Here is a 24,951-nt window from a genome sequence, read left to right as displayed (position 1 = left end):
TTCACATTATATATGAATATAAAAAAATGTTTACCTGTGAATCTGTTGAACTAATTTCAGAAGGTTTTTCTGTAACACTACTATCATCAGGATTTTCATCATACCCTTTGAGACTCTCTTCATCACTGTGATAAGCGACTGACGCTGGCGAGGGTCTGGGGGGCGATTTACCTAGCATTGTAGGGGGAGGAGGATGCATTGACTTTCTTGCTAAAGTGCTTCTTTTACCCAAAGTACCACAAGCATTAGCCATGTTAATAGCTCCACCTCCTCCTTGTCTTGATCTATAAAGTTCTAAGTCAGATTCTTGCCTATCATCTGTGTCCATTGCCATAGACTCTTCAAGTGTTTTTTGTGCTTCTTCTAAAACAAATTTCATTATCGTTAATTAATGTAACTTGCATTATTCAAATTGTGTGTGAAAAGACGTACGTTTATATTTGTAACTTTTACTTTTCACACATAACACTGCTATGACCATTATGATAATTATTATTGAGGCAGCAGCTAAAGTAACCATGAACCAAGTTTGTCTGTAGAACGGTCTGTGTTGTAAATATGCATATTCAAGATACAGCTTTGATGGAGTTAATATCTATAAAAATAATAATCATATTATGTTTAATGCATAAGAAATATTGTCATCTATTTTATTTACCGTTTCTGTTGAATATGCTGGATAACTGATTCCATAACGATTGTATGATATTACTCTAAACAGATATGATGTAGATGGAAGTAGATTTTGATAAGATACAGAATATTCTGTTAATGGTCCATTACTACTGCGTACTATTGTCTGCCAACGACTGTCATCTACAATTATACATACACAAATAACATTTATTTTGTTTTAACAGTTAATTTTTAATGCAGTCAAAAACTTCTGCAGGTTTTCTTATAATTGTATTTTATAGAAAAACAAAGAAAATAAAATTAATTTCTTCTGCAATAAAAGATTTGTTGTAAACAGTTTTATTCTTCGGTGGTTATGCTACATAGTTAGTTGAATCTTCTTTTTCGCATTTTTGGTATTGTTGATTTAGTAAAGTAACAATTGAAAACTTGCAAAGTTAAGTGATACGTTCTATATTATATATTTGAAAGGCACTGATAAAATATTAGATGTAGGAATTGGTAAGTTAAGATTGTAGGAATATTGTTATCTAATGAGTCAAACTTCAGCTATTTGTTTGTTACAATAAATTACAGCAGCATTCAATGTTAAGATCCTTTATGTATTCTAATAGAATTTATGGAAAATGTCATGCTATGACATTATCATGCAATCAATAGTACAAATACCACTAAAAAAAATATAATCACAGATTATTACAAACAGAAAGCCATATTTTAACACTAACAAATCATATTTTACTGTTGAGACCATCTAATACAATAACTGACGCTCAATATATTTACGTGCATTGACACTTACAATGCTGCCACTCTTCCATTGCTATATCATTACAAAAAAGATAATATTAGTAATTGAAATAATAATATTTTGTAATTTTATATTAACGATACAAAATAAAATAATAAAACAGTTCTATATGGACATTTTTTAACATTTCTTTAATCAATCATTGATAATATGTCAATGATTTACTTTTGGAATTTCAGTTTTTAGACTGTACTATTAAGGCACTTTATGTACTTACCTTTTCGACGTGTTTCAATATAGTATCCCAGAATAGGCCCTTTTCCAGAAGCTCCATTAGTCCACTGTAATTCAACACTTGATACTGTTTTAGTGACAGCAAGATTGCTTGGTGCTATTGGTGAACCTTCTTGGGGACCTGTTGTAACATTTCCAGATATAGGTGGTCCAAAATCAATGGTTTGTGCTCGAACCATAAAAGTATATGTTTCTTCCTCTTCTAGAGGTTGAATCAGTAAGCTTGTTTCTGTTACTTTTTGCTTAACTTGCTTACTGAAACCTTGAATAATGCAAAAACATTATTTAAGAGTCATCAGTGATATGTTAAATATTTAAAATAGTTTAAGAAACATACGATCATTTTGTTCTGCTGTTTCATAAGTAACAATGTAACCAACTATTTCACCATTTCGTAATTTTGGTGCTTCCCAAGAGACACGAAGACTAGTCATTGTAATTTCTGAAAACTGTAGATTATAAGGTGGGCCAGGTATATCCTGTAAATAAGATTTAATGTTATTTTATAAATAAGTTAATAGTTAAAAATTAATCTCAATTAATATTGAATTTACCTGCTTAGTCCTAACAGTAATGGGTGGAGATCTTGGACCATCACCAGCAGGATTGAATGCTAATACTTGAATACGATATTCTGTGTATTTATCCAGAAAAACTAAACTATGTGTCAAGTACGATGCTGGTACAACTTCTATTTCTTCCTCTTGTTTGTTCTCTAGCTCTTGAGGAGAATCAGTAACTAAATAAAATATCTAAAATAAAACATGCAGATGAATAAACTTGAGAATAGTATTATTTTGTAAATAATAACTAGATAATGAAAGTTACTTTATATCCTAATAAATCTCCATTCTGCATATTGGCTTGAGGTGGTTTCCAACGTAAATGAACTTCTGTAGAAGAAATTGGTTCTGCTTTTAAATATTGAGGTTCTCCTGTAGGAACTGCTTCCCCAACATACACAGTCACTGGTGGACTAGATGGACCTTCTCCTTCAGAATTGAAGGGTAGTACCACTACCTCATAATATCTATCTTCTGTTAAGTCACTTAAGACAATTTTTGTAGCCTACAATTTAATAGCAGGTTATTAAACTTTATTATTTACTACTATATTTCATTGTTTATAATTATATTCGTTACTTTTATTCCTAAAACTTCTTCCTTTGGCGTGTCTTGAAGAGCTGTTGGAAAATCAGAAACTGGTTGATAAACAACGCGATAACCACCTGTTTCGTGATCTCCACTCCAGTATACTTCATCTATTGCGTTCCAATGAACTTCTATACTAGAGGTTGTTATTGGAACAACTTTCAATCCAGTGACACCTCGAGAAGGTGCTGTAAATTCATATTACAATAAATACTACGTATCGATAAATTTATCGAATAAATTTGATGTAAATGGAGAAAATAAAAATACCAGCTGGTAAAGTTTGAACTTGAACAGATTCTGTGCTCCAAGTAGAAGGACCTATATCGTTAGTAGCTTGTATACGGAATTGATAGAACGTAAAAGGTTTCAAATTATTTGCTGTATAAGATGTTAAAGTAGGTTCCACCCTTTCGGGAATAATTTGAAATGGTCCTGAATTTTCAGATTGTTGCACTGTATAATAACTAGAAAAAAGTGATTGCAAATGTTATATTCTAAATTAAATATTACGTTTGTGGAATTGAAATAAATTATATACCGTAGCGGAGCAAATCCATCACGACCAGGTGTCCAAGTAAATGTTATCTGTCGACTTTGTACTTGTGATCTGCTTACTTGTGGCATTGATGGTGCCTGAGGACGTTCTCTATTGTTTGTAGTAAAAACAAGAGCATATGCTGTTTTACCCCAGCCTAGCCTTGTTTGTGCAGTTACAGAAAACATATAATATTTCTCTGGTTCTAAACTAGTAGCTCTGGAAATTATAAAATAAAAATATAGACTTCAAAAGTATCTTGGTATTTACATTAAAAATAATACTGATTATACCTAAAAGTTCTATCTGATGCAGGAAATTCTTTGGAAAATTGATGATCTTGGCTGTTATTTAGGTGAAACATAACTTTATAGGCAAGAATCTCCCCATTTGGATCTTCTGGAGTATCCCAAATGATGCGGGCTGTAGTAAAGCTAACATCGGGGAATGATACGTTTGATGGAGGCCCAGGAGCTAAAGTAATTTTAATTTTAGTTTGTGTTTATAAAATGATAGTTTCAATTATGACAATGAAATTTACCATCTTCAAATGTTTGTACTCTAACTGGTGGGGTGCTTAAAGTACCATCACCAAGTCTTGTATAAGCTAAAACTTGTACATGATATTGAACAAACTTTCGAAGTTCTGTCAAAGTCGTCGTAAAAGTAGTATTACTAGGAATGTTTTTGTATTGGAATGCTGATCTAGCATTTGCTCCATAGTAAACTTTGAACCCTTCTATTTGTCCATTTTGATGTTCTATAGGAACATCACCCCATCTTACTAATATAGTAGTAGAAGAAGTTGCATTGGCCTCTACATTAATGGGTCCCATTGAAGGAACTACGGTAAAAAAAAAAATGTATCAGTACTGATTAATTACTTTCTTAACTATAGAAGTACGTATATTTTACGTGATAATATTCTACCTGATTCACGAGTTCTTTCAACAGCTTTGGGACTCAGCGCAGAAGATCCAACATCATTAAATGCTTGCATCACAATTTCGTAAAGAGCATATTCTTCCATATTTTCTAATACATAAGAATTTGCAGTGTGATCCTCTATAGTTATGCTTTTTGATATATTCGTTCGCACTTCGTTGTAAGTAACGTTGTATCCTCTTGGATTACCATACCATTCTATTTGCTGTAATGGCTATATTGGGATGAGAACAAAAAAAAAACATGAAGTATGTTCAAAAGTGATTATGTATCCAGAATATGTATTGCTGAAAATGAGAACTTACAATCCATCTAACACGTAATTCTGTAGCACTCATTGCACGAACAGTAACGTTTCTAGGAGGATGTGACGGTGGTGCTTGGATCGTTTGGAACTCTTTCGTTGGCTCCGAAGGTTGAGAAGCACCGACAACATTGTTAGCGATTAATCGTAACTTGTATTGCATGAAAGGAATTAGGCCATCCACAGTGATTGTACTAGCATCAGGATCTGAGACTTCGTATATGTTGTACCACGTAGTGTTTCGAGTTGTTTGTGCTTGCACTGTCCACTTTGTTATAGATGAATTACCATCAAATCCTGGTGTAAATTGAAGAACTACGGAAAATGCATCTATATTGGACAGCGCTAATTTAGTAGGCGGTTCTGGGAGAACTGGTTCAACGCCTGATTGAATGACAGCGACTTTCGGTTTTCCAGGACCGACCGAGGTCCAAGCAATAACTTCAAACTTGTAATGTGTCATTGCTTGTAAGTGTTCGATTTTTGCTAAAAGAATGTCTGCTGTAAAATTTTCAGCCCTTTGAGAATCGGGTAGGTCCTTAATCATATATTTTAATTGATAGTTAGTAAGAATCCCGTTAATCTCCAATGGAGGATTCCATTTAACAGTAAGAGAGCGATCACTTATATCTTCAAATTGTAAATTTTCTACTTCTTCAGGTACGTCTTCACGTGTACGAATTTGAACGGATGAGCTTCTTTCACCATCACCTGGATCGGTGAAGCATAATACGGTTATATTATACAGGGTATATTTCTTTAACCCAGTCATAATGGCACTTTGTTCTGCGAGAGGATCAAATAGACTAGGTGGCACGGTCATTGACTTATATTCATTTGCTTCTGTAAAATTATGGCCAACCCAGGCTTGCAATTTATAGCCCTGGTTTATTCCATTAATCTTTTGCGGATTCGGTGGCTTCCACCAAACTTTTATCGCTGTCGAATTAATGGCTTTCGCTTTTACATTAGTCGGTGGAGCTTCCGGTACACCTTCTTTAGTTTTGATCTTCAAACCCTCGGTAAATACTCCAACACCCTTGTCGTTATATGCTGCTATCTGCACGATGTAATCTTTCCATGTAATTAGATCAGTAATGAGATAATTTTTTTGTGCTTCATTGGTAATATTTTGTATCGTCCACGGACTGTCGTTGTAACCATGCAATCTGTATCTTAACATGTATCCTAAGATGTGACCATTTCGATACTCCTCTAATGGGAGCTGCCATTGCGTTATTATTTCTGACGACGATCTAGCAGAGCCAACAAATCCCACCGGTGGCCCACTTGGAGCTAAAAAAAAATTATAAACATAAAATTTAATAATTAATAAATACTACACACTAGATCTCGTACACTTGTACTTACGTTCTTGAGGAAGAGCTACCACATTACTTGGATCAGAGTGTGGTCCTTCACCAACACTATTTTCGGCACTTACTCGAAACTGATACGCAGCAGCGGCTTTCAAATTATTCAGTAGTACCCATCTGCTTTGTGCCGAAACATTATCATTTTCGGTAATCCAATTTAATGCAGAATCTGGTATAGGTCCTATATGAACGAGAATATATTTATCACTCGTAAAGTTTCATTTTCTATTAAATTACAATTTATATTAGCTTACCAAGATCAGAAACCTCTCTTCTTTGAACTATAAATTTCTTTGTCGGACTGTTTCCATCAAAACCAGGGACCCAGCTAACATTTATGGTACGGGCAGAAATCCGTTCGACTCGATTGGCCATTACATTTATTGGTGCAAAGGGCAATTCGATTACACTAAGACGTGCCGATCGAGTTTCATTTCCGCCAGGAGAAACCACTGAACACATGTAATCACCCACATCGGAAGCTCGGACAGCAACTATTTCCAATGTACCGTCATTGCGCATTTTCACTCTTTGACTGGCTTGCGTATTTATTACTCTGCAGGAGTTTATTAATGCTTCTTTAAATAAAGATATAATTTATATTCGTCATTTGTTAAAGAAATGCTACTGTACGTACTGTGCATTGTGAAACCAAGCTATATCGTACAAAACACTTGGATCATTGGAAACTTTGCATTGTAATTCCGCGGTGTATCCAAGGAGTACGGACGTATCAACAGGTGGTTGAATAATCTGTGTTCGTACTGAAGTGAACAAAATTTTTGTAATTATAGATATAAATGTAGGTTCTTATTTTAAGTTTTAGAACAGCTTTTTACCTAATACGGTAAGATGCGCTGAACCATTCACAGAACCGGCTTCGTTAGCTCGAATACAAGTATATTTTCCTGCGTCGTTCGGTTTAACAGCAGCGATTAGAAGATCTCCATTGTCTAAAACTTGTACCCTTCCGGCGATCTCCACAGGAATCGCATCTATGAATCAATTGCGATAATTCAATACTCGGTTGAATAATATAACCAATTTTAAATGTAATTCATTTACCATTGTAAATCCATGTAGTGTTAGGTATTGGAGCTGCCACAGCATTACAAGTTAAAGTTGCATCTTTTCCATCTAATATAGTTAGATTCTGTGGACCATTTTCCATGACTGGTCCAGACGCTGAAAGCAATGACATATGTATTATTATTTTATCTACCAACAGTGAAAATGTAACCCATGCACGCAAAATAGAAAGAGACAGAAACAAACAATTGGTCACAGAAAGTAAAATTTTTCCAGATCAGTGTTTTCCAATATGTAATTCGTAAACATTTCATTAAATGAATTAAATAAAATATTTCAAACGGTCGAAGACCGTCGAAACGATTAAATTTCATGATTATACAATGGAAAACGCTGAATTTCCCCATACCTGAATTTTATTTTGCAATAATAAGTGTTCTATTATCAAAACTTCGTTATCACTAAAATTTAAGAATATTTTCTAGCACAACTACGGAAATAACTAACTTTCACAATTTCGTTTCACAAACTAATTCCTAAACTAGGAAAAACGTGCTATTTGTTTATGACGTATTCAATTGCTGCTAGTTGTATCGTATAAACGTGCAAAAAAGTGAATACAATTTATAGAAATGTTTATACGCTAAATATATGTTAATTTTTCTTTGAAATAAAAAGCAGAGGGTACTATTTTTATGTAATACTTTGTAAAGAATATTCCTTATTTATAAATAAAATTATGAATACTACAATGCGTTATATTTAATAAGATATTTTAAACATTTTTTATGAACTTTTGAGGAACAATGTGTTCTACGCACAAAGAAGTCCTCGTGCTTTGTGGATGTATTCACTATAGCTACCAGGGAAAAAAAAAACACATATACAGCTGAAAGAAGCAAACATTGTGGTGTGGTATGCATTCTTCAAGCATGTGCCTAGATAATTTCAAAACGTGGGTGTTTCTTGGCATCGGAATCTTACTGTCTGGGTATTGAGAGAACTGAAAACGGCGATCAGATTGGCGAACTCTGACTACATTGTAGCCAGCTGCCCAGCGGACAACTCTGTTTTTCAGTCTGCTTTCTAATCCTTCTGCCCCACAGAAAATACGTCATTTATAATAAGTGTAAACAAAACATTAAGTAACAAACAAACAAACGAACGAATAATTATAAAATATATTAGAAGTACGTAATTCAATGGTCATACTAACTTTTAGCTTTCAACCACGTATAACTGGATGCTTCGCCAGCTTCGTTAGAAGCAAGACATTGAAACATTCCTGAATCGTTCATAGTTAACTTTTTAATCGTGAGAGAGCCATCTTCTTCCTTTGCGTATCTGTAAATCGATAGAAAACCAATAATACGACCAAATTTCAATAATAAATGTTATTGTGATCATACCTAGATCCAAGAAGATGGTCAACAGGCTCAGCATTGCGGAACCAACTGATTTTAGGGTGAGGACCACCAACAGCATCACATGGTAATGTTACAGTTGATCCGTAATCACTAAGGGTCTCTCGTTTTAATTCTGTTATGAATATTGGTTTCTCTGAACAGATATAATATAAATATAAATAAATAATCAGGTAGTTACTGAAAATCCTAAAAAGTAATATCGTAAGTACTTCCACGTAAATGGTACATTTTTTTATTCTTGTTTATTTATTTACGTTGCAAATCGAAATCTTATTCGATTATTAATATATCATCGGACTTTTAATAAAACTACTACACATCTCTTTACCACAATCCAGGTATTGATTTTATTGTCTAAAAACTATGATAATCACATCTCCTTACCACAATCCAAGTATTGATTTTATTGTCTCAAAATTATAATAATCGCTATAATTATCGATCATTTCTTACCATACACAACAACCTTTGCGCTCGCGTTCACCGTTGGATATCCACCGCTCCTCAAATCCACGTGACAAGAATAAACACCGGTGTAAGTTATGTTTGCCGATATTAACGCCAAGGTCCTGTTCCAAGAGTCGTTAAAGCTGTACGATATCCTAGAATTCTCGATAGGTATTCCATCTTTCGTCCACAAGGTACGTAATTCGTGAAGCGACCTAAAATTCACAAAGTATTCACAACACTCAACAATTTTCAGAGTTTCGCGCACACGGTGATTCTGTAACGAGAGCTCAATCACCTCTTCCATTAAAAAAAAAAAAAAACAATATACGGATTATCTTCGTACCAGATTACATATTTTTCACAGAATTATTCAAACGTAATTCATGAGCCAAGTTTTGATCCCAATGTTGTAAAGTTAAAAATGATCTCAAGATTCTACTACACGACACCTGTTCCTGCCACCGCGCGAAGAGTATACTTTAAAAGTTTGCCCATACGTTTCAGAATCACTCGGTTACGGGTGTCTTTTCGTCCGTTGTCTTGATGTACAACACCATCCCAAGCGGTCCCATTTACAGAGAAACAGAAAGGATTACCTAGCATTCGCGATGCAATGTATATAAGTGACATCCTGATCTTTGATTATCTGTGTGTCTTGAGGCTTCACTATTATGGTGGGCGCCACTTCCGCGTTCACGTCCCCGGTAACTTGCAGCTTGAAAAATGGGCTGTTCTCCTCTTTGCCCAACTGCGTGTTGATAGCTCTGGCCCTGTTCGGCGCATAAATGCAACATAATGAGAACATACTCCTCCGAGATGAATCGCCTGGCGTTTGTTAACCCGATATTCGACTCGATACGAACCTGTACAGGCCCTGATCGCTCTCGGATGCGTTCAGGATGAGCAACGTGTGATCAGCGGACGCATATTTTATGCCGTATAACAACGAGCTGTCGGAAGCGAACCATGTAACGTCAGGTACAGGATGGCTTTCTATCGGTGGTAGCATTAAAACAGCCGCGCTCCCCGATTTTACGGTTACTATTCTCTCGGTGAGGTCCTCGAACACACCCATATCTGTGGATAACGTTACGGTGTTATTCTCCGTGTACGCATACGGTATTGTATTTTACTCGATCCACGGAAATTTCGTCGAGATTTGGCCATTCGAAAGAACGCCACAGGTGAATGTTAATCAGGTGCTTCGAAAGGACAGGTTTCGAAGAGACCATTGCACGAGTACGACTTCTTTATGGGTGAAGGTACGTCACGGATTTATAAGATCATTTTTTGTTACGATATCATATATCAGCCAAGCACGGTCATTCGTCAACTGAACATGTTTTAGAGTATTAACGTTGAGACCTACTCGACGTGCATTGCTACGGCTACGATCGTACCTTGTCGAACAAATTACGATATTTGTGTTTATTAAACGCATTAAATGATTTTATATTATATAAAAGTGATACGATTGTGTTTCGGGTGTGCAAAATACACTGCTGGAGATAATTACGGTATCGTGTTTTTTTTTCTAACAATCGTGGAGAGTATATATATTAACGTAATAGAGTATTTTTATGATATCGGACACCTAAGTGAAGGATAAACCTATCGAGCGTGTACGTGAATATTTGCTCAACATTGTCTCGAGTTGTTAATTATATTCAGCAATGCATTAAATATTTCGTAGCTTACAGAAGTTCCAGAGGACCGTGACGATTGATACGTACACGCTACCGCAAATGTAATTCTTTCGCTAAATATAGATCCTACATCGTTCGTAGCGACACAGTGATACACTCCTGCGTCCTCTCTGCGTGTACTTTGTATTCGAAAATAAGGTTCCGAGGTGAGCTCGTTGCTGAGAGGTACTCCATCCTTGAACCACTTGTATTTCGGCTGAGGATGTCCTGTGAACAGAATACTGATCAATACAGATACTTTTGAATCATTGTTTCTTAAGCGAGCATAATTTTAGGGTTTCTGGACGAACTCTGAACAAGATGGACTCTGGAAAAGATGTGTTCGATCGGTAAACGAGGTAAAGATAGACGTCATCGGAGTATCTATTATGAAAATTATTATCGAAGTGTCTATAATTGTCAAATGTATCAATATATGTCTAATAGAAAAATAATTTTCGAAACTCTTGGGTACCACACCGATGGTTTCTAGCGTATTACCAGAGAATTACCATGATTTACACGTTTGAAGGTGTTAATTTTTTCGAAGGATACCATGGGTATTTCTCGTTTGGTCGAAGCATATGCACTATACGGCGATCTAATACTATTAGTACAGGGTCATACTATCAAGTTACGGCACCAGGCCGCAACTGCGAGGCTTCATCTGGTCACCGTCTCATCCGCCTGTTACTTGATATTTCATGAGAACAATGAGGCATTGCAAAGTCGGTTGAAAATTCGGCGATTACGTAAAATTACGAGCCAGAGGCAAACACAGAAGCGATGTAAAAGCGTACAGTGAAAAATTCTGCGATACATTTGCATTCTAGCAAGAATACAGAGGTATCGTTTTATTCGAGAAGAAGAATTCTACGGTCGTTCTACTTTTCCAAGTATACAATAGCCAGCAACGAATTTAGAAAGTTTTCAACGGTCGTTGTATTTTTCGAAGTGTGTAGAGCCAACGTGTTGTTCGAGGAAGTAAATTTTATCGACATTCTAGATTTCGAGGTACGTGGAACGCGAATCTATAGGTTTATCGTGACATTCAAGAGAATGGGTTCTTAATCGATATCGGATCACCTCTTTCGGGTGAAATCTCTTGAAACGTTCGAGTCGAGGGCATTTCGTACTCACCTCTCGCTTGACACTGCAGAAATTTTGTTCGACTTTCGCTAAGAATATTGCCGCTACTGGAAGGCTGAGTGGTGAAGCGCGGTTCCTGGAGGGTCTCTGCAAAAAAAGACCAAGAGAAACGATTTCAATATACGGTTCAATTTCGCTATACTGCGCGAGAATATTAATTTCGTGACAGCAATGTCGTAAATACAGCTCACGCGATATATATATATATATATATATATATATATATGTACAATAAACAAATCACCCGATATTAACTAAAATATTTTACTCGGTATTTATCGAGAAGTAAATATCAAATATCGATACAATCCAATCAAAAGCAGGATCTATTTGTATCGATACATCGATTGAAAAAAAATGATACACATACGTTTCCTTTAAATCATCTTTTGCATTCAATCAGTAAAAAGTTCGATCGGTGTTTAGCGAGAACAAGTCGATTAATCCGAATTAATTGAATTGAACGTAACAATTCTTCGTCTATTGTTTTTCCTATCGCGTGGACGTCTTCCTAAAAGTTAGAAAAGCCCATAGGGACGATGGTAATCTCGTTCGAGCCAATTAAGTAGAAATTAACCGGCAATTTCACCCGAGATTGTCCAGGATGCGTTGCATCGGAAACTGAAAATAAGTATCTCGGTGAACGTAGTCGCCGTTTGGTGTGTACAATTAATCGTGAAACAAAGGAACAATCGAGGGAAACGTGTTAAACGTTCGAGTGGATGGTCGATTCGATGAGAAAGTCCGGCCTGTTTGCCCCCCAACTTAAAATCATCGGACCGTGACAGAAAAGAGGGTGCACGTGTTCGGTTTTACGTCCATGTGACTCGACTCCACGGCATCCGGCTGTTCGCATTCTTTTCTCTCCTCTTCATCCTTTTGGTACACCGTAAATTACGCGCGCTTCAACCTGATGACTCAACGGACGTTGTTGCGTGGAATTCGAGCATGATGCTCCCGTCTATCCGTGTAGCATGACATTATAGACACATCGGAGTCCACGTGCACCGTTCGTTTTTTTCGACGAGACTGACACAATCCTCGTATCGTTCTTCGGAGAACTTTTGAGCTTCGAAGCTTCCGACCGGAACGAAACCTGCGAGCGAGGTGTAGGGGGAACCTTGCAGGTGGTTTAACGCGCAGCTTTCGAACGAAAGTTGGACCAAGTGTTCAACTGTTCGTAGCCTTGGGTAGTTTCACGAGGTTCTATTTATTTTCACGAAAACTTGCGCGTGTGATTCTTAGGGGTGGATAGGAGAGTTCATACCCGAGGAAAATCAACCGAGATGGAATCATAAAACGAGGGGCTTGAAAAAGTGCAATTGTTTTTCTTTTTTTTTTTTTTTCATTTTATTGTCGTTTCGATTCGCGAATACATCGCGCGTACAATTTCGGTTGGTCCAACTTCTCACGTTACTGCATTGCTTTGTTTTCCATTCGCTGCAATACAATTGGAAATATTGGATTGTTCGGAAAGTGGTTTCGTTTTCCAAAATGGAGAATATGCAATTTAATAAAGTGTTTGTACACTTTGAAAAAATCTTGTTTCATTTTCACCCAAAGAAAACGAAATGGCTTTCCGAACAACCTAACGGAAAGCAAGAGAAACTATTAGTTTTAAAAATACTTTAAATTAACATGATATCAGTATACGTGCTACTGTAAATTCTATGGTATATCTGTAACAAAGATCTACGTTCTACTGTGTAGAGCGCATTTAATACAAATTTTTTTGAACGAATTCTTGACAACGAGGGTAACGTGAGTTCTCATTTTTCGAAATCGATGATTGAAGTGTGGTATTCAGTATCGGTAAGAGAAATATGGAGGCGATTCGATTTGCCAACTGTTCCTTTCCTTTCACCAGCTTTATTCTCAAGGGTTTATATACAGTGTTATGTACATATCCAGTAATCGGTTAACTTTTAGATTTATCGTATAATCGTTAATACACGGATTCTAATCGTTTAAATTTTCAACGCGTTCAATTCGTCCGCTCGTTAGTCTCTTCTTTTATCGACGTTTCGTTCGCCTTTCTACTTCCTGTTATCGAGCGCAGACAATTTACACGTGACTTCGGCCAGCATGGTAAAATAATTAACGCTACCCGACGTTAACTTCGTAAATTTTCACCGACCGCCAATGTAGTTAAACCATCAAAAACTGATTCAAGCACTAACGCACAAATGTGGTATAATCGATGTACCTAACCGTGTAACGATTATCCCTGATAAAAGTTACTTCCTCCGCAGCTGTACAAATCGTGGAGGATGTTTTATACCCACTGATATATCGTCCGCTTCTTGAGTGTTTAGATTTCGCCATGGGGAGAATAATATTTTTAATCTGGAACAAGCTGACGGAGGAAAGTAAACGCTTTTAGGAATACACGTACACTCGTACACACAAGTATTCTATACATAATCTGTTCCTCTAAAAAAAGACCATGTAAGTCTCTATATGATTTTTATAAAAATAACCCTTTGTTATCATTGTTTATTCTCTCAATTAATCGGCACTATTATTACAAAATATTATTACCTTTTTGATAAATTATTATTATTATCGTTACTATTACGTTTTTTTAATAAAAAACAAAAAAAGTTCGACTATCGTTGAATAAAATGAAAACGAACTTCGATCGTTCTCGGTGAGAATCGCTATTAAAATTTCTGAGAAGAAAAATTGTAGATTCGAACTCGGAAGAAATTTTATTCGAAATTTGTCTAAACCGTAATAATTTAAATCGTAGCGTTCGGAGGGAATAGATCTCTTTCAGAAAAATCCCTATCGACCAGACGATTGAGACATTCTGTCGTTCGAGATACACTCCAAAGCACTTGCGATTGAAAGAAACCGTCTTCGCGTTAAATAAGATCGGCCACGAGTAACGAGGGAAGGCTCAGAATCGATAAATTATAACCACCGCTGAAACAATAATCGATGTTCGTACCGGTAATAATTTTCCTAAACACGGTGCTCGAGAAATGTCTTGTTGAAAAAAAATTACCCGGTATTATTTTTCTCAGGTATCGGTTTAGACGAACGATCGTGTCTGCTCGATGATTTCCCCTGGACTGTATAATCAGTCGCACCAGGTTCAATGACGATAGATTACAAGCTCGGTAAATACACTTGTCTTCGGGAAGACGTACATTTTTCTTGCACAATGATCACGTGTACAACGAAAGAATTTTCCGAATTTAAATTCGAAACGGTGTTTCGCTCGCAGATGGCTCGATTGAGAATACTATCCAGAAAATAGTTTCGAAATCAAAGAACGATCAAACGAAACGTAATTTACATTTTTCGTACAATGTTCGAAACGTTCGTCGAACTGTAATTAGTTCGTCGATGATAAACGCAACACGGCTTTTTATTTATAGAACACACGCAAGACTTTAAGTGCATCTTAAGAACTTCCGTCTGTTCTACGTTGAAATTCATCAACGTCCGCAAGTCCCACGCAATGTAACGTTCGGCCGGTGTTTCGTGTCGACACGAAATTACACGAATGCACATTTGCAAGGAAACGAGGAAATTGTCTTATCGCGTAATGCTCCGAACACGCTGACAATTTGTACTGTGTAAAGCGTTATAGGGAGAAATAATGACAAATTCTAATTTCCATTCCGTAGCTTATTCCGAGTTATCTTCGTTCTCGAGTTGATTTCGCTTCTCTAATTCGGCTCAGAATGTACATTTACGTATAGAAAAAATGTGTGCAAAATCACAAAATTAGAAGAAAGTGCGAAAATATTCGTCACCGATTGTTGAACTGAGAAACAAATAAAAATGAGCCTTCGAGTACCGACAGTGAAAACCGCAGGAGTTCGAATTAAAATTATTTGTAAAATTGCAATTGTCGTCGCGCAATCTTTGATTATTGCATAGAAAAGGGACTATGTGAAATTATGAAGAATATTGTAGAAGTTTGAATTAAAATTATTTGTAAAATTGCAATTGTCGTCGTGCAATCTTTGATTATTGCATAGAAAAGGGACTATGTGAAATTATGAAGAATATTGTAGAAGTTTGAATTAAAATTATTTGTAAAATTGCAATTGTCGTCGCGCAATCTTTGATTATTGCATAGAAAAGGGACTATGTGAAATTATGAAGAATATTGTAGAAGTTTGAATTAAAATTATTTGTAAAATTGCAATTGTCGTCGTGCAATCTTTGATTATTGCATAGAAAAGGGACTATGTGAAATTATGAAGAATATTGTAGAAGTTTGAATTAAAATTATTTGTAAAATTGCAATTGTCGTCGCGCAATCTTTGATTATTGCATAGAAAAGGGACTATGTGAAATTATGAAGAATATTGTAGAAGTTTGAATTAAAATTATTTGTAAAATTGCAATTGTCGTCGTGCAATCTTTGATTATTGCATAGAAAAGGGACTATTTGAAATTATGAACGATATTGTAGAAGTTTGAATTAAAATTATTTGTAAAATTCTAATTGTCGCGCAATCTTTGGTTATTGCACAAAGTGTCTCCGAAAGGGATTGTTTGAAATTGTGCACAGTAAGCTGTGCCGCGTATCTAAAAACGAGGTGATCGACTCGTTTTCTCCCGCGCGCCGAAATAAGTTTAAGTTTAATATGGTGAGACTGAAATAAGAAGCAACAGCCACGTATGTGTGCTTACGACAGCCAACTGCTCAAAGTGCGATACTCGAGGAGCTTTAATAAGTGGAGCACACGAGGGCTGGCTCCTGCACGGCACACGACTCTCGAATCTTGCATACCGCGCAACCGGCCGAGGATGTATTTGTTCTGGATTTTATACCAACTCCTTGAAAATTCTGATTCTGGAAAATTTCGCGTCGAGTCGAATTCTGAACGTGAAACATTCGAGGAAACGAAAAGTTGCTCGACGTCTCGAAAACTACGGGAATCTCGCGAAGAACGAATGAAAACGATGCTCGACTTTTACGTTCGAATCGTTTCACTGCGCTTCGTCAGCTCTGGAATATGTACGAATATGTGGTAGAAAAAGTTTAGAAAATATTTCAGGTAGTTCACCGTGCACAGTTGATAATATGTATCGAGTAACACGGCTGTTTAAAAGTAATCGAATCGAAATCTTAATTTTCAATATTTTTTTCGCTATTCGCAACTCGTTATATTTTCAAAAAGGCCCTTTTTCAAAAAAAGATTCCCTGTCTATTGAAACTGAAAGTTGTAAAAATGTTCGAAGCCGTTACGAAATTTCAGACAAGTTTGTTACGTTCACCCTTTATTGCACGAGACCGATATACATGGTAATGATATAGCAACGCGTTCTACCGGACAGTAACCACTCTGAAATCGATCAATAAATAGAACAGAATGATTTTGTCTTCTTTCGGGGCGGTTAAATTCGTGATTTTCAAAAATGAACAAAAGAATCTATAATTCTAGTAAATTAACTCCGATTCGATCGAATAATAATGTTGTAAATGTATTCGCTGTTAATCGTTTCTCCAAGGGTCTTCGTTATTTAACGGTTACTTGAACATTTGATGATTCTATTTTCAAATTTCTTCCAACGAAAGTACAATCGTTTCTCTCGAGGTCGATATTAACGTTGAATCGATTGTTTCAACAGATATGAATCATACGAAACGGAACAGATTCCCTCGATTTTAATTCATCGTTTGTTTGCACGGTGAACAGCGGACCTTATGAAAGGAAGAATCAGGTTTATTCAATACGACAATCGGTGGATGATTTATCCCAGCACATGCTCGCGTTATCGTGCCATAGAAAACCTTCGGTGCATGTTGCTGAACTACTGAACCCCTATTTTAAGCACCGCAGCTGTCACACCGATGTGGAGAGGGTATGCATTTACACGCAGGGCGGGACTAGGGCGTGGATAATCTGCTTTTACTAACGTTAAGTGAGAAAACCGGATCCGCTGGAAAAACGCTTTTTCCTTCTCTAAAAGCGATCGTGCCCTTTTTCCGGAACGAGAGCTTTCACTGTAAATGAACACGATATCGTTTACCAGATCGTGCTACTTATCCCAAGCACACGTTCCTAGGTACTACAACTATATTTACACGACACTTCGTAGAAGACAGTATTCAGTTGCTTTTAAATAAAAATGAATAAAGTCGTAAGTACGATTCGTTGTTCGGTGCGGTGCATTGACTCGATAATTGAATCAACACTTCGAAGAAGAGAGTATTCAGTTGCTTTTAAACGGAAATAAAGTTATAAGTACGATACGTTATTCGGTGGGGTGCATTAACTCGATAATTGAATCAAAATGAAATCTAACGACGTTCGGAGATGATCGAAATTTCACTCGGTTGAATTATCGTTTATTTCTGCAACAATGTTGCGCATCTCTGTTAACGTTCCGGTTTAATCGGAACAATTTCCGCGATTCTCGATTTTCATTTTTCCTTCTTCGTGGTTGCATAACGACGCGTAATGCCACCACGTGTGGTAGATTAGACGCGATCGAGGCAAAGAACGAGCTTGCATAGAAAAGGCAAGCAAACGAGAAGCGCGAGGTTGACCACCTGCACACTGCAGAGAGAGTGCCGTGCACCCTGCCGGGCGGAAGCTATAGTTGGCACTGCGTGTTGTAAGACGCAATGCGCAACATTTTGCGGAAGCCTCCGACGGTTATCGGTCGAGATATCTCGCGCGAAACCGCCCGAATCGAAGTGAAATCCACACTGGACGAGAAACTTACGTCCACTGACCATTTCTCCTAACCAGGAAGGAAACATCACACGGTCAAATCTGTGTATTCCTCGACCGGAATGCTCGCGAACTTTCCAAGTTTTACTTTCTACCTTGGTCCTCCCTCGTTCGTCTCTTTTCTCTCGTACAAAAAAAAAAAGAAACCGACGATCGCTTGAACACAAATCGCAATATCAAATTTTGCCACCGTACTTGAATACTCTGGTACGCGCACTACCGCTCAAAAGTATCTTTTATCCTTTAACAATTTCGTTATTATTTTCTTGGAGTAAAAAACAACGGTAAATTTGTACAGACAATTTTTTTCAGTGAAAGATCATAATAAGCTAAAGTAGAATTAGTCACAGTTCCAGATAAAAAAGAAAAGAAACAAGTAAATTATTGTCGAATACAATAGTTTCTTATTCAATAAAAATTACCCGATGAACCTTGTACTTATTCGGGATTCGATCTCTCGCCTTAAGAATCGCACGGTGTGCGAATTATTTAATTTCAATACCTGGAAAAAATTGTTGTCAATACGATACTCGATGTTCGATACAATTTCTCCTCCTCGAGTCGCGTATTTTCGTAGAACATTCGAATCTCAGCCAGACGATAGTTACGGTATCGGTCCATCTATTTTTCAAAGTGATTTGTATTCCTGTCCATGCACGTTTAATATGTATACGCCCCGCGGTGGGATTTGTCTCCGACGGGCAAGTATCTCGACAGATTTGGCGCAGCTTGAACGATTTTCGATCGGAGGTGTCGGCGTGTTCCCCGCGCATAAAGTAAATTCTTCCGCGCGGAACCCGGGGAACTTGTCACGAAACTTCTCCGAACGAACGCAAGCACCGAGGCGATACAAATCAGCCGGTGGATCTGGGCTTTGTGGACCAGAATGCGGCACAGACGAAAAATCGTCCTGGAATTGGCAAAGCACCGGGCGTCCGCCATGCGGCGGCAGTCAAGAGCAATCGCGTAACTATCGGCCATTTCTTTTTGCACTCTGAATCAATAACGTCCATTCGCGCGATTCTCCGATGAAAAGAAACATCCGTTCATCTGGGTAGTCGCTTTGATCAACAACATCAAAGCGAAGACAAACTTCGACCGAGGACGAGTCGCTTCGAATGTTTCCTCGATGGAAATTTCAACGATCGCGCGAAGATCCCTCGTCAAATGTCCACGGATTGAAACTAACGATTCGAACGAGCCAATTGACAGGAACCTGTACGTTACGATAAAATATACCTGTTCGCTTCGAGACCGAAACCGCGCCAACTCTAACAACGAGCGCGTAAGCGTGACCTCGTATTAAGTGCACTTTCGTCTCCACAATGGCTCTCACGGTGACTCATTACGAGTAAAAGAAGAAAAAAAAAAAGAGCAAAACACTTGGCGCGCGAGTGGTGTTCAATCGGTTGTAAAGACAGCTGGTCGAAGACTCGAGCCATTTGAATCGCAGCGGTCCGCTCGTTTGCTCGCGTGTTTCCGAGTGCTATACAGTCTCGACAAAATCAACTGACCGATCAAGGCCGCTCGTGAGGTCATCCCCCCACCGCCACCGGTCGGTTACCTCAGGGGGGGGGGGCCTTTCTCTTTTCTCCTTTTCATCCAACCTGCGGACACACGCGTGATTCACGATCCAGGAAGTGGCCTTGAGCGATCAATTTTAATGCGACTATAATCGAGCACGATTCCCGTGCCGTGTATCATGCTTCTGCATAATTCCAGCCGGTCGAATCGGCTCTCGTTTCATCGAACACGAGTCAATTGTACCCGATCGGTCGAATAAAAATAAAACGAACCGACGGGAAAGGGCGAAACGAGACAACGGAGCCGAAGTGACGTAACCCGGTGGGGAGCTTGTCGCTTTTCTTTGACGTACACGGCTGCTTTGCGCTATCGCGAAACTGGTTTCAGAATGCAGCGCAGCGCCGTGGATTGGCATTGGACCTCCGGTGTAATGCACTTGAGCGCGATTGCATTCGCGGCGAGAGTGCAGCAGACTCCTGTCTGCGCACCGAGCCCCGCCGCCAGTTCAGACACGTTACGAAGATATTTGGCTATCTGCCAATAGCCAACCGAAATGAACGAGGGTCATGGTCGAGACTAGAATTCAGAAACCGGCCGACTGGAGTTAAATGAAATCGTAGCCGTGGATACGGACACGCATCCACATTTGCGAGCTCCGCGCCCGATTACGGGATGCGGGCACAATATTCGGGAGTACGGGTCCCTTGGCAAAAAATGCAACAAACGTTTACGTTCTTTGCATCTTCTTTCGTTCTCCGCGACACGTGACCAGCCATCGAACGCATCTTTCGCGAGAATCCCTTTCTTGTTTACAGTTCAAGCTCGAGGCGATTAGGTATTGCGAAGGTGTCTCTAAACTGAGTGCTCAAATCCGTGGTATACATTCATACACATTGTAACGATAAGGAAACGTTACATATGCAGTTTCAAGTACGTGAGCATTTTATTTGCTATTACTCAGATAGGACGGTATGTAAACAGCCGCGGTTACACAACGATTATAGATTAGATAAAATAGAAGGGTATTAGTTAAGTTTAAGACGGTTACTTCGCGCGAGCAAACCGCTTCGAACAATGTTTTCAACGATCGACTCGCACAATAGATAGAAAACATATATTTATATAAATATTGAAAATATATATTCTTTATCGTTGAAAATGTGGAATAGATTTTGGGAAGATCCTGCGTGTGATGATTTTCCAAAACTTTTCTTTTCGTTGGAAAAAAAGAAGTTACGGAGATGACATCTGACGCGCTGACGTTACGCGGTTTGTTCGTTTAAATAATGTTACTACCTAGTGAAAAGGTGAAAGTCTGTTGATGCAATATCCAAGGTATGCGTTGAATGAATAATTCTTTCTCAGCCGAAGTCCTCCAGATTCTGCAATGTCCGTTTCGCTACACGTGATTACGCGATGATCCTGATGAAAGAGGACTCTCCCTCTGTCGAGCGAAGCTGGTCGTTTCGTTCCCAACGTTGATTTCAATCTGTCTAGTTGCTCACAATAGACTCTTGCGTAGTAATCACTCGATTGGCTTCTAGCAACTCGAAGTGGATGCCTCCTTGAATATACCATCGGACACTGGCTAGAATCCTCCTTCTGTGCGCGCTTAGTTTCGCTCGTGATGTGGAAAAGGTTCCCCTGGTTTCTTACCCAGACTTCTGTGCTTAACGCGATGATATAATATCCACATTTCATATCCTGCCATAATCCGGTCCAAAAATGGCTTGTGCATCAAACCGTGAAAAAGAGAGGAGTACCCGCCGACTCCTCGACACAGAGATTTCCTTTGGACAATTCCCCTTTTCCAAATTTACACACCAGATTTTCCAAGTGTGTAATCTTCGATTTAAGATGGGTAACGATTCAACTATAATTTTCAATACGGTTCAATCGAATTCCCATCACTTTCAAGATGTAGTTGCATTTATCGCTCGATAAATTTCTCGAGTATCCTTCTGGTGACTCCGTAAGCTAACCCGGAAATACTTTTCCGCGATACAGTTGTTTATCAAATGTTATCGGAGTCTTGAAAAATTTCGATCGAGTGTCGATGATTCAGTAGCAGATAGCTGTAACGTGAAAAGACTTTCACGAAAGTTGACTTACTGAAATACGTTTCCGTTATGCGATCACCAAATCGATCTAAACTAGGCCATTAAGCTAGGTACTATTCATTAGTAGATATATTCGTTATAAATACATTTTATTAGCTTGTTCGGAAAGTCGTTTCGTTTTCCAAAATGGAGAATATATAATTTAATAAAATGTTTATACGCTCTAAAAAAGTCGTGTTTCATTTTCACCAAAAAATAAAAAAAAACGAAATGACTTTCCAAACGACCCAATACTTACTTCCAACGTTTATTAAACGGTAATTAAGTTTTTAAAAGTTGTTCGCTTTGAAATGATTCAATTGGGCGCAACGTTGTCCCAACCCCCCAATACGTACCCTCTTTTTCCCCATCGTAGCTTAGTTTAACGTTCAACGTCGATTCCATTTCGCGAAGAAATGTCTTTCGTTAAGTCTGAAAGCGCCTGATCTCAAACACCCACACCTTTTCAGCCGAAATTAAACGCTCCAAATAGCTTTGCGCGGGACAAGGTCTGAACATTTAAAGGAAAACTCGCGGTCAACATGGCCACCGCCGCAGAGGTAGCACGAGAGGGTAATTCGTTCTCGCTGACCCGTGAAATTTTAGCGTGGAGCAACAAAATACGATTCTTATTGTGCTCGCCGAGGTTCGATGGCAAAAATCTCGTTAGGTCGCGTAATAACGGCGGCAAAGAATCTCGTTGTTCCAACGAAGAAATTCAGCAAGTACCCTGTGGCTGGGGTTATTGGGAGTCTACTATGGCTGGCTGACTCAGCATGGTCGGTGTTAGACAAAAGGAGGGAGCAGTCAATTCTCTCATTTTTTTCACAGGGGTTTGTCTTGAAATAACCACCCGTCGGCTTAGTCGGCAAAGAAGTGCACTTATAAACGGAGTGCAGCCAGGAAGCCAGGCGCATATGGTTGCGAGGAACACGGTCGAATTTGTGGTGCCACGTGTTCGAGGGTCGATGTACCTACCGCTCGCTCCTCGTACCGATGTCCCCCAATTCCCTCGGGACTTGCCGAGAAACGAGGAAAAAAAGCCCAGGATTGGGTTAGGTTAAGCGTGTCCTGGTCTCTATCGAGCGTAAACAATGCGACGAGAGCTCCCGGTGATTTAAATAACCCTGGTATAACGAACCTTGAACCAACGTTTCGACGGACCCTGGTAAACGATATGTAATCGTTAGCGTGGCGTCACCCTATTAGATACAATAAAGTTTCACCGACAGACACCTGTTCGTTAGGAAGTAATTCCTTTTGGTCGACAGATGGAACGAGACACTCGATATCACCTGGTATTTTTTTCTTTTTTTTTTTTTCATTTACACGTTGATATATTACGAGTTGCCTGTTGGAATTTAGGATGACAAATCAGTTCGATAAACGGCTTGACTTTTTCAAAGTCGAGCGATTTGTTATCAAGTTTGGTACCGTGTCTCTTTTTCCAAATTCTGTTATTGTTCTTGTAAGATTTAAATGAGTTTTTTTGTAGATAAAGTAATAATAATAGTAATTCGTTATACGGGGGATGAAATTTAGTTTAAGTATAATTTCAGGTAATATAGCACACGATGCATCTAGAATGTTTCCGTGGGTGAATTTGATCGGAAGAAAGAAATCGATAGTTTTTCGTTGTTATTATTGTCGTATATTCGAGATCATCGCCTTCGGTGATTTAACCATTGTTTTGTTCTTAAGAAATGGAACACGTGGTTCGGATGAATTAATGCACTTTTTACGTAGCTTCTCGGTCGCATTCCAAGCATGTACCGAGTACTTAGGTCGTAGAAATCGCAGCTCGAAAAAAAAGGGCGAAGATTCAGCCGTGGGAAGGCACGACTTGTGGGAATGTGCACTGAATGGTCGGCGATTTTCTTGTGTGCTAATTCAAGGTTTTGCTCCGGTGAACGAGTTACTCTTCGACTCTTGAACAGTGACCGTACGAACCTTTGCAAATGTGTGTTAAATTCCTTCGTAAGGTCGACGATCCGTTGCTCTAAATAATTATACGCCAGCTGGAACAATGACGTTGCTCGAGACAAATGTGAAACAATTTTGAAAAAATTTCTCCTTCAAAAAATCGGTTTTGATATTTCGTACCTTCCTCGGAACACTTGCACCGATCGTAGAGCAAAGATAAATTTCGATCGCCTCGAATAAGTAAAATATATTGAATCGATAAATATGTCAAGTGTTGTTGTGCAATTGTTTGCCGAGATGTCTCGAAATAATTATACCTCGAATGTAGTCACCTAGATAAAAGATATTCCAGAACAATTACGGTCGGCACTATAGCAGAGAAACTAACTGGAACTTTCTTCGCTTTAACGGAATATAACCGTGAGTAAATATATGTATAACGGGGTAGCACGAATTGTTCTTTCGCGAATTAGCCTGGGGGCCTTGGCTAAACGAGCGAGGAGAATCAGTGTACGGATAGGTTGTAATTACATTAAGCGTGGTTAGCGATTTTCGGTCGCGATAACGTCCGAAAGAATCTCCCGTGTTAATTCACGCGGCTGTTTTAATTGCGAGGCGCATTAGAAACCGCATTCTTTCGTGAAAGTAATACTAATTCGTTGTGGGTATTGTTTACAATTTCCCCGGTTTGCACGAAACCGGGAACAAGAGCGCAGACGTTCGAAAAGTGCAATGAAAGATCAATGAAAACTTTCGAAGATCTCTTGATTCAACAATCGTCCTAAGAAGAAAAAAAAGAAAACCTTCGTTAATTATCGCAGACGATGAAGAATTGCATCGATCGATCGAAACTTTTTAAAAGAAGAAGAAAAATTTATAACTGCGAGTAGTAATTGCGCACTGAATAGCAATACAAGAAGTGAAACTCAATTTCGGTTTATAAGATTTTTCTGCGTCAAACTT

At 38.4% G+C, this 24,951-nt stretch overlaps 1 protein-coding gene across 4 annotated transcripts in view; it reads right to left on the bottom strand.

Annotated features, from left to right (window-relative positions):
* Positions 1–24,951, bottom strand: part of Sdk (sidekick cell adhesion molecule) — a 46,384-nt gene that overhangs the window by 1,008 nt on the left and 20,425 nt on the right. For 2 of the 4 annotated variants that reach the window (XM_076304215.1, XM_076304216.1), the window contains 27 exons: positions 11,727–11,822; positions 10,635–10,814; positions 9,765–9,978; positions 9,498–9,671; positions 8,905–9,113; positions 8,434–8,584; positions 8,241–8,368; positions 7,061–7,180; positions 6,835–6,990; positions 6,633–6,759; positions 6,250–6,551; positions 5,991–6,176; positions 4,621–5,915; positions 4,301–4,529; positions 3,912–4,214; positions 3,664–3,844; positions 3,374–3,589; positions 3,103–3,299; positions 2,824–3,020; positions 2,510–2,749; positions 2,236–2,433; positions 2,019–2,160; positions 1,665–1,943; positions 1,439–1,459; positions 659–816; positions 433–595; positions 35–363 (listed from right to left, as the gene is read on the bottom strand). In XM_076304215.1, the coding sequence (XP_076160330.1) occupies positions 35–363; positions 433–595; positions 659–816; positions 1,439–1,459; positions 1,665–1,943; positions 2,019–2,160; positions 2,236–2,433; positions 2,510–2,749; positions 2,824–3,020; positions 3,103–3,299; positions 3,374–3,589; positions 3,664–3,844; positions 3,912–4,214; positions 4,301–4,529; positions 4,621–5,915; positions 5,991–6,176; positions 6,250–6,551; positions 6,633–6,759; positions 6,835–6,990; positions 7,061–7,180; positions 8,241–8,368; positions 8,434–8,584; positions 8,905–9,113; positions 9,498–9,671; positions 9,765–9,978; positions 10,635–10,814; positions 11,727–11,822 (6,191 nt within the window). Of the gene's footprint in view, positions 1–34; positions 364–432; positions 596–658; positions 817–1,438; positions 1,460–1,664; positions 1,944–2,018; positions 2,161–2,235; positions 2,434–2,509; positions 2,750–2,823; positions 3,021–3,102; positions 3,300–3,373; positions 3,590–3,663; positions 3,845–3,911; positions 4,215–4,300; positions 4,530–4,620; positions 5,916–5,990; positions 6,177–6,249; positions 6,552–6,632; positions 6,760–6,834; positions 6,991–7,060; positions 7,181–8,008; positions 8,120–8,240; positions 8,369–8,433; positions 8,585–8,904; positions 9,114–9,497; positions 9,672–9,764; positions 9,979–10,634; positions 10,815–11,726; positions 11,823–24,951 lie in introns of all 4 variants that reach the window. The other 2 variants (XM_076304218.1, XM_076304217.1) reach the window with 2 other exon arrangements.

Source organism: Ptiloglossa arizonensis, chromosome 2 (genome assembly GCF_051014685.1).
Source record: "Ptiloglossa arizonensis isolate GNS036 chromosome 2, iyPtiAriz1_principal, whole genome shotgun sequence".
Lineage (NCBI taxonomy): Eukaryota > Metazoa > Arthropoda > Insecta > Hymenoptera > Colletidae > Ptiloglossa > Ptiloglossa arizonensis.
The sequence above is the reverse complement of the archived record's forward strand: the minus strand, read 5'-3'. Positions and strand labels throughout refer to the sequence as shown.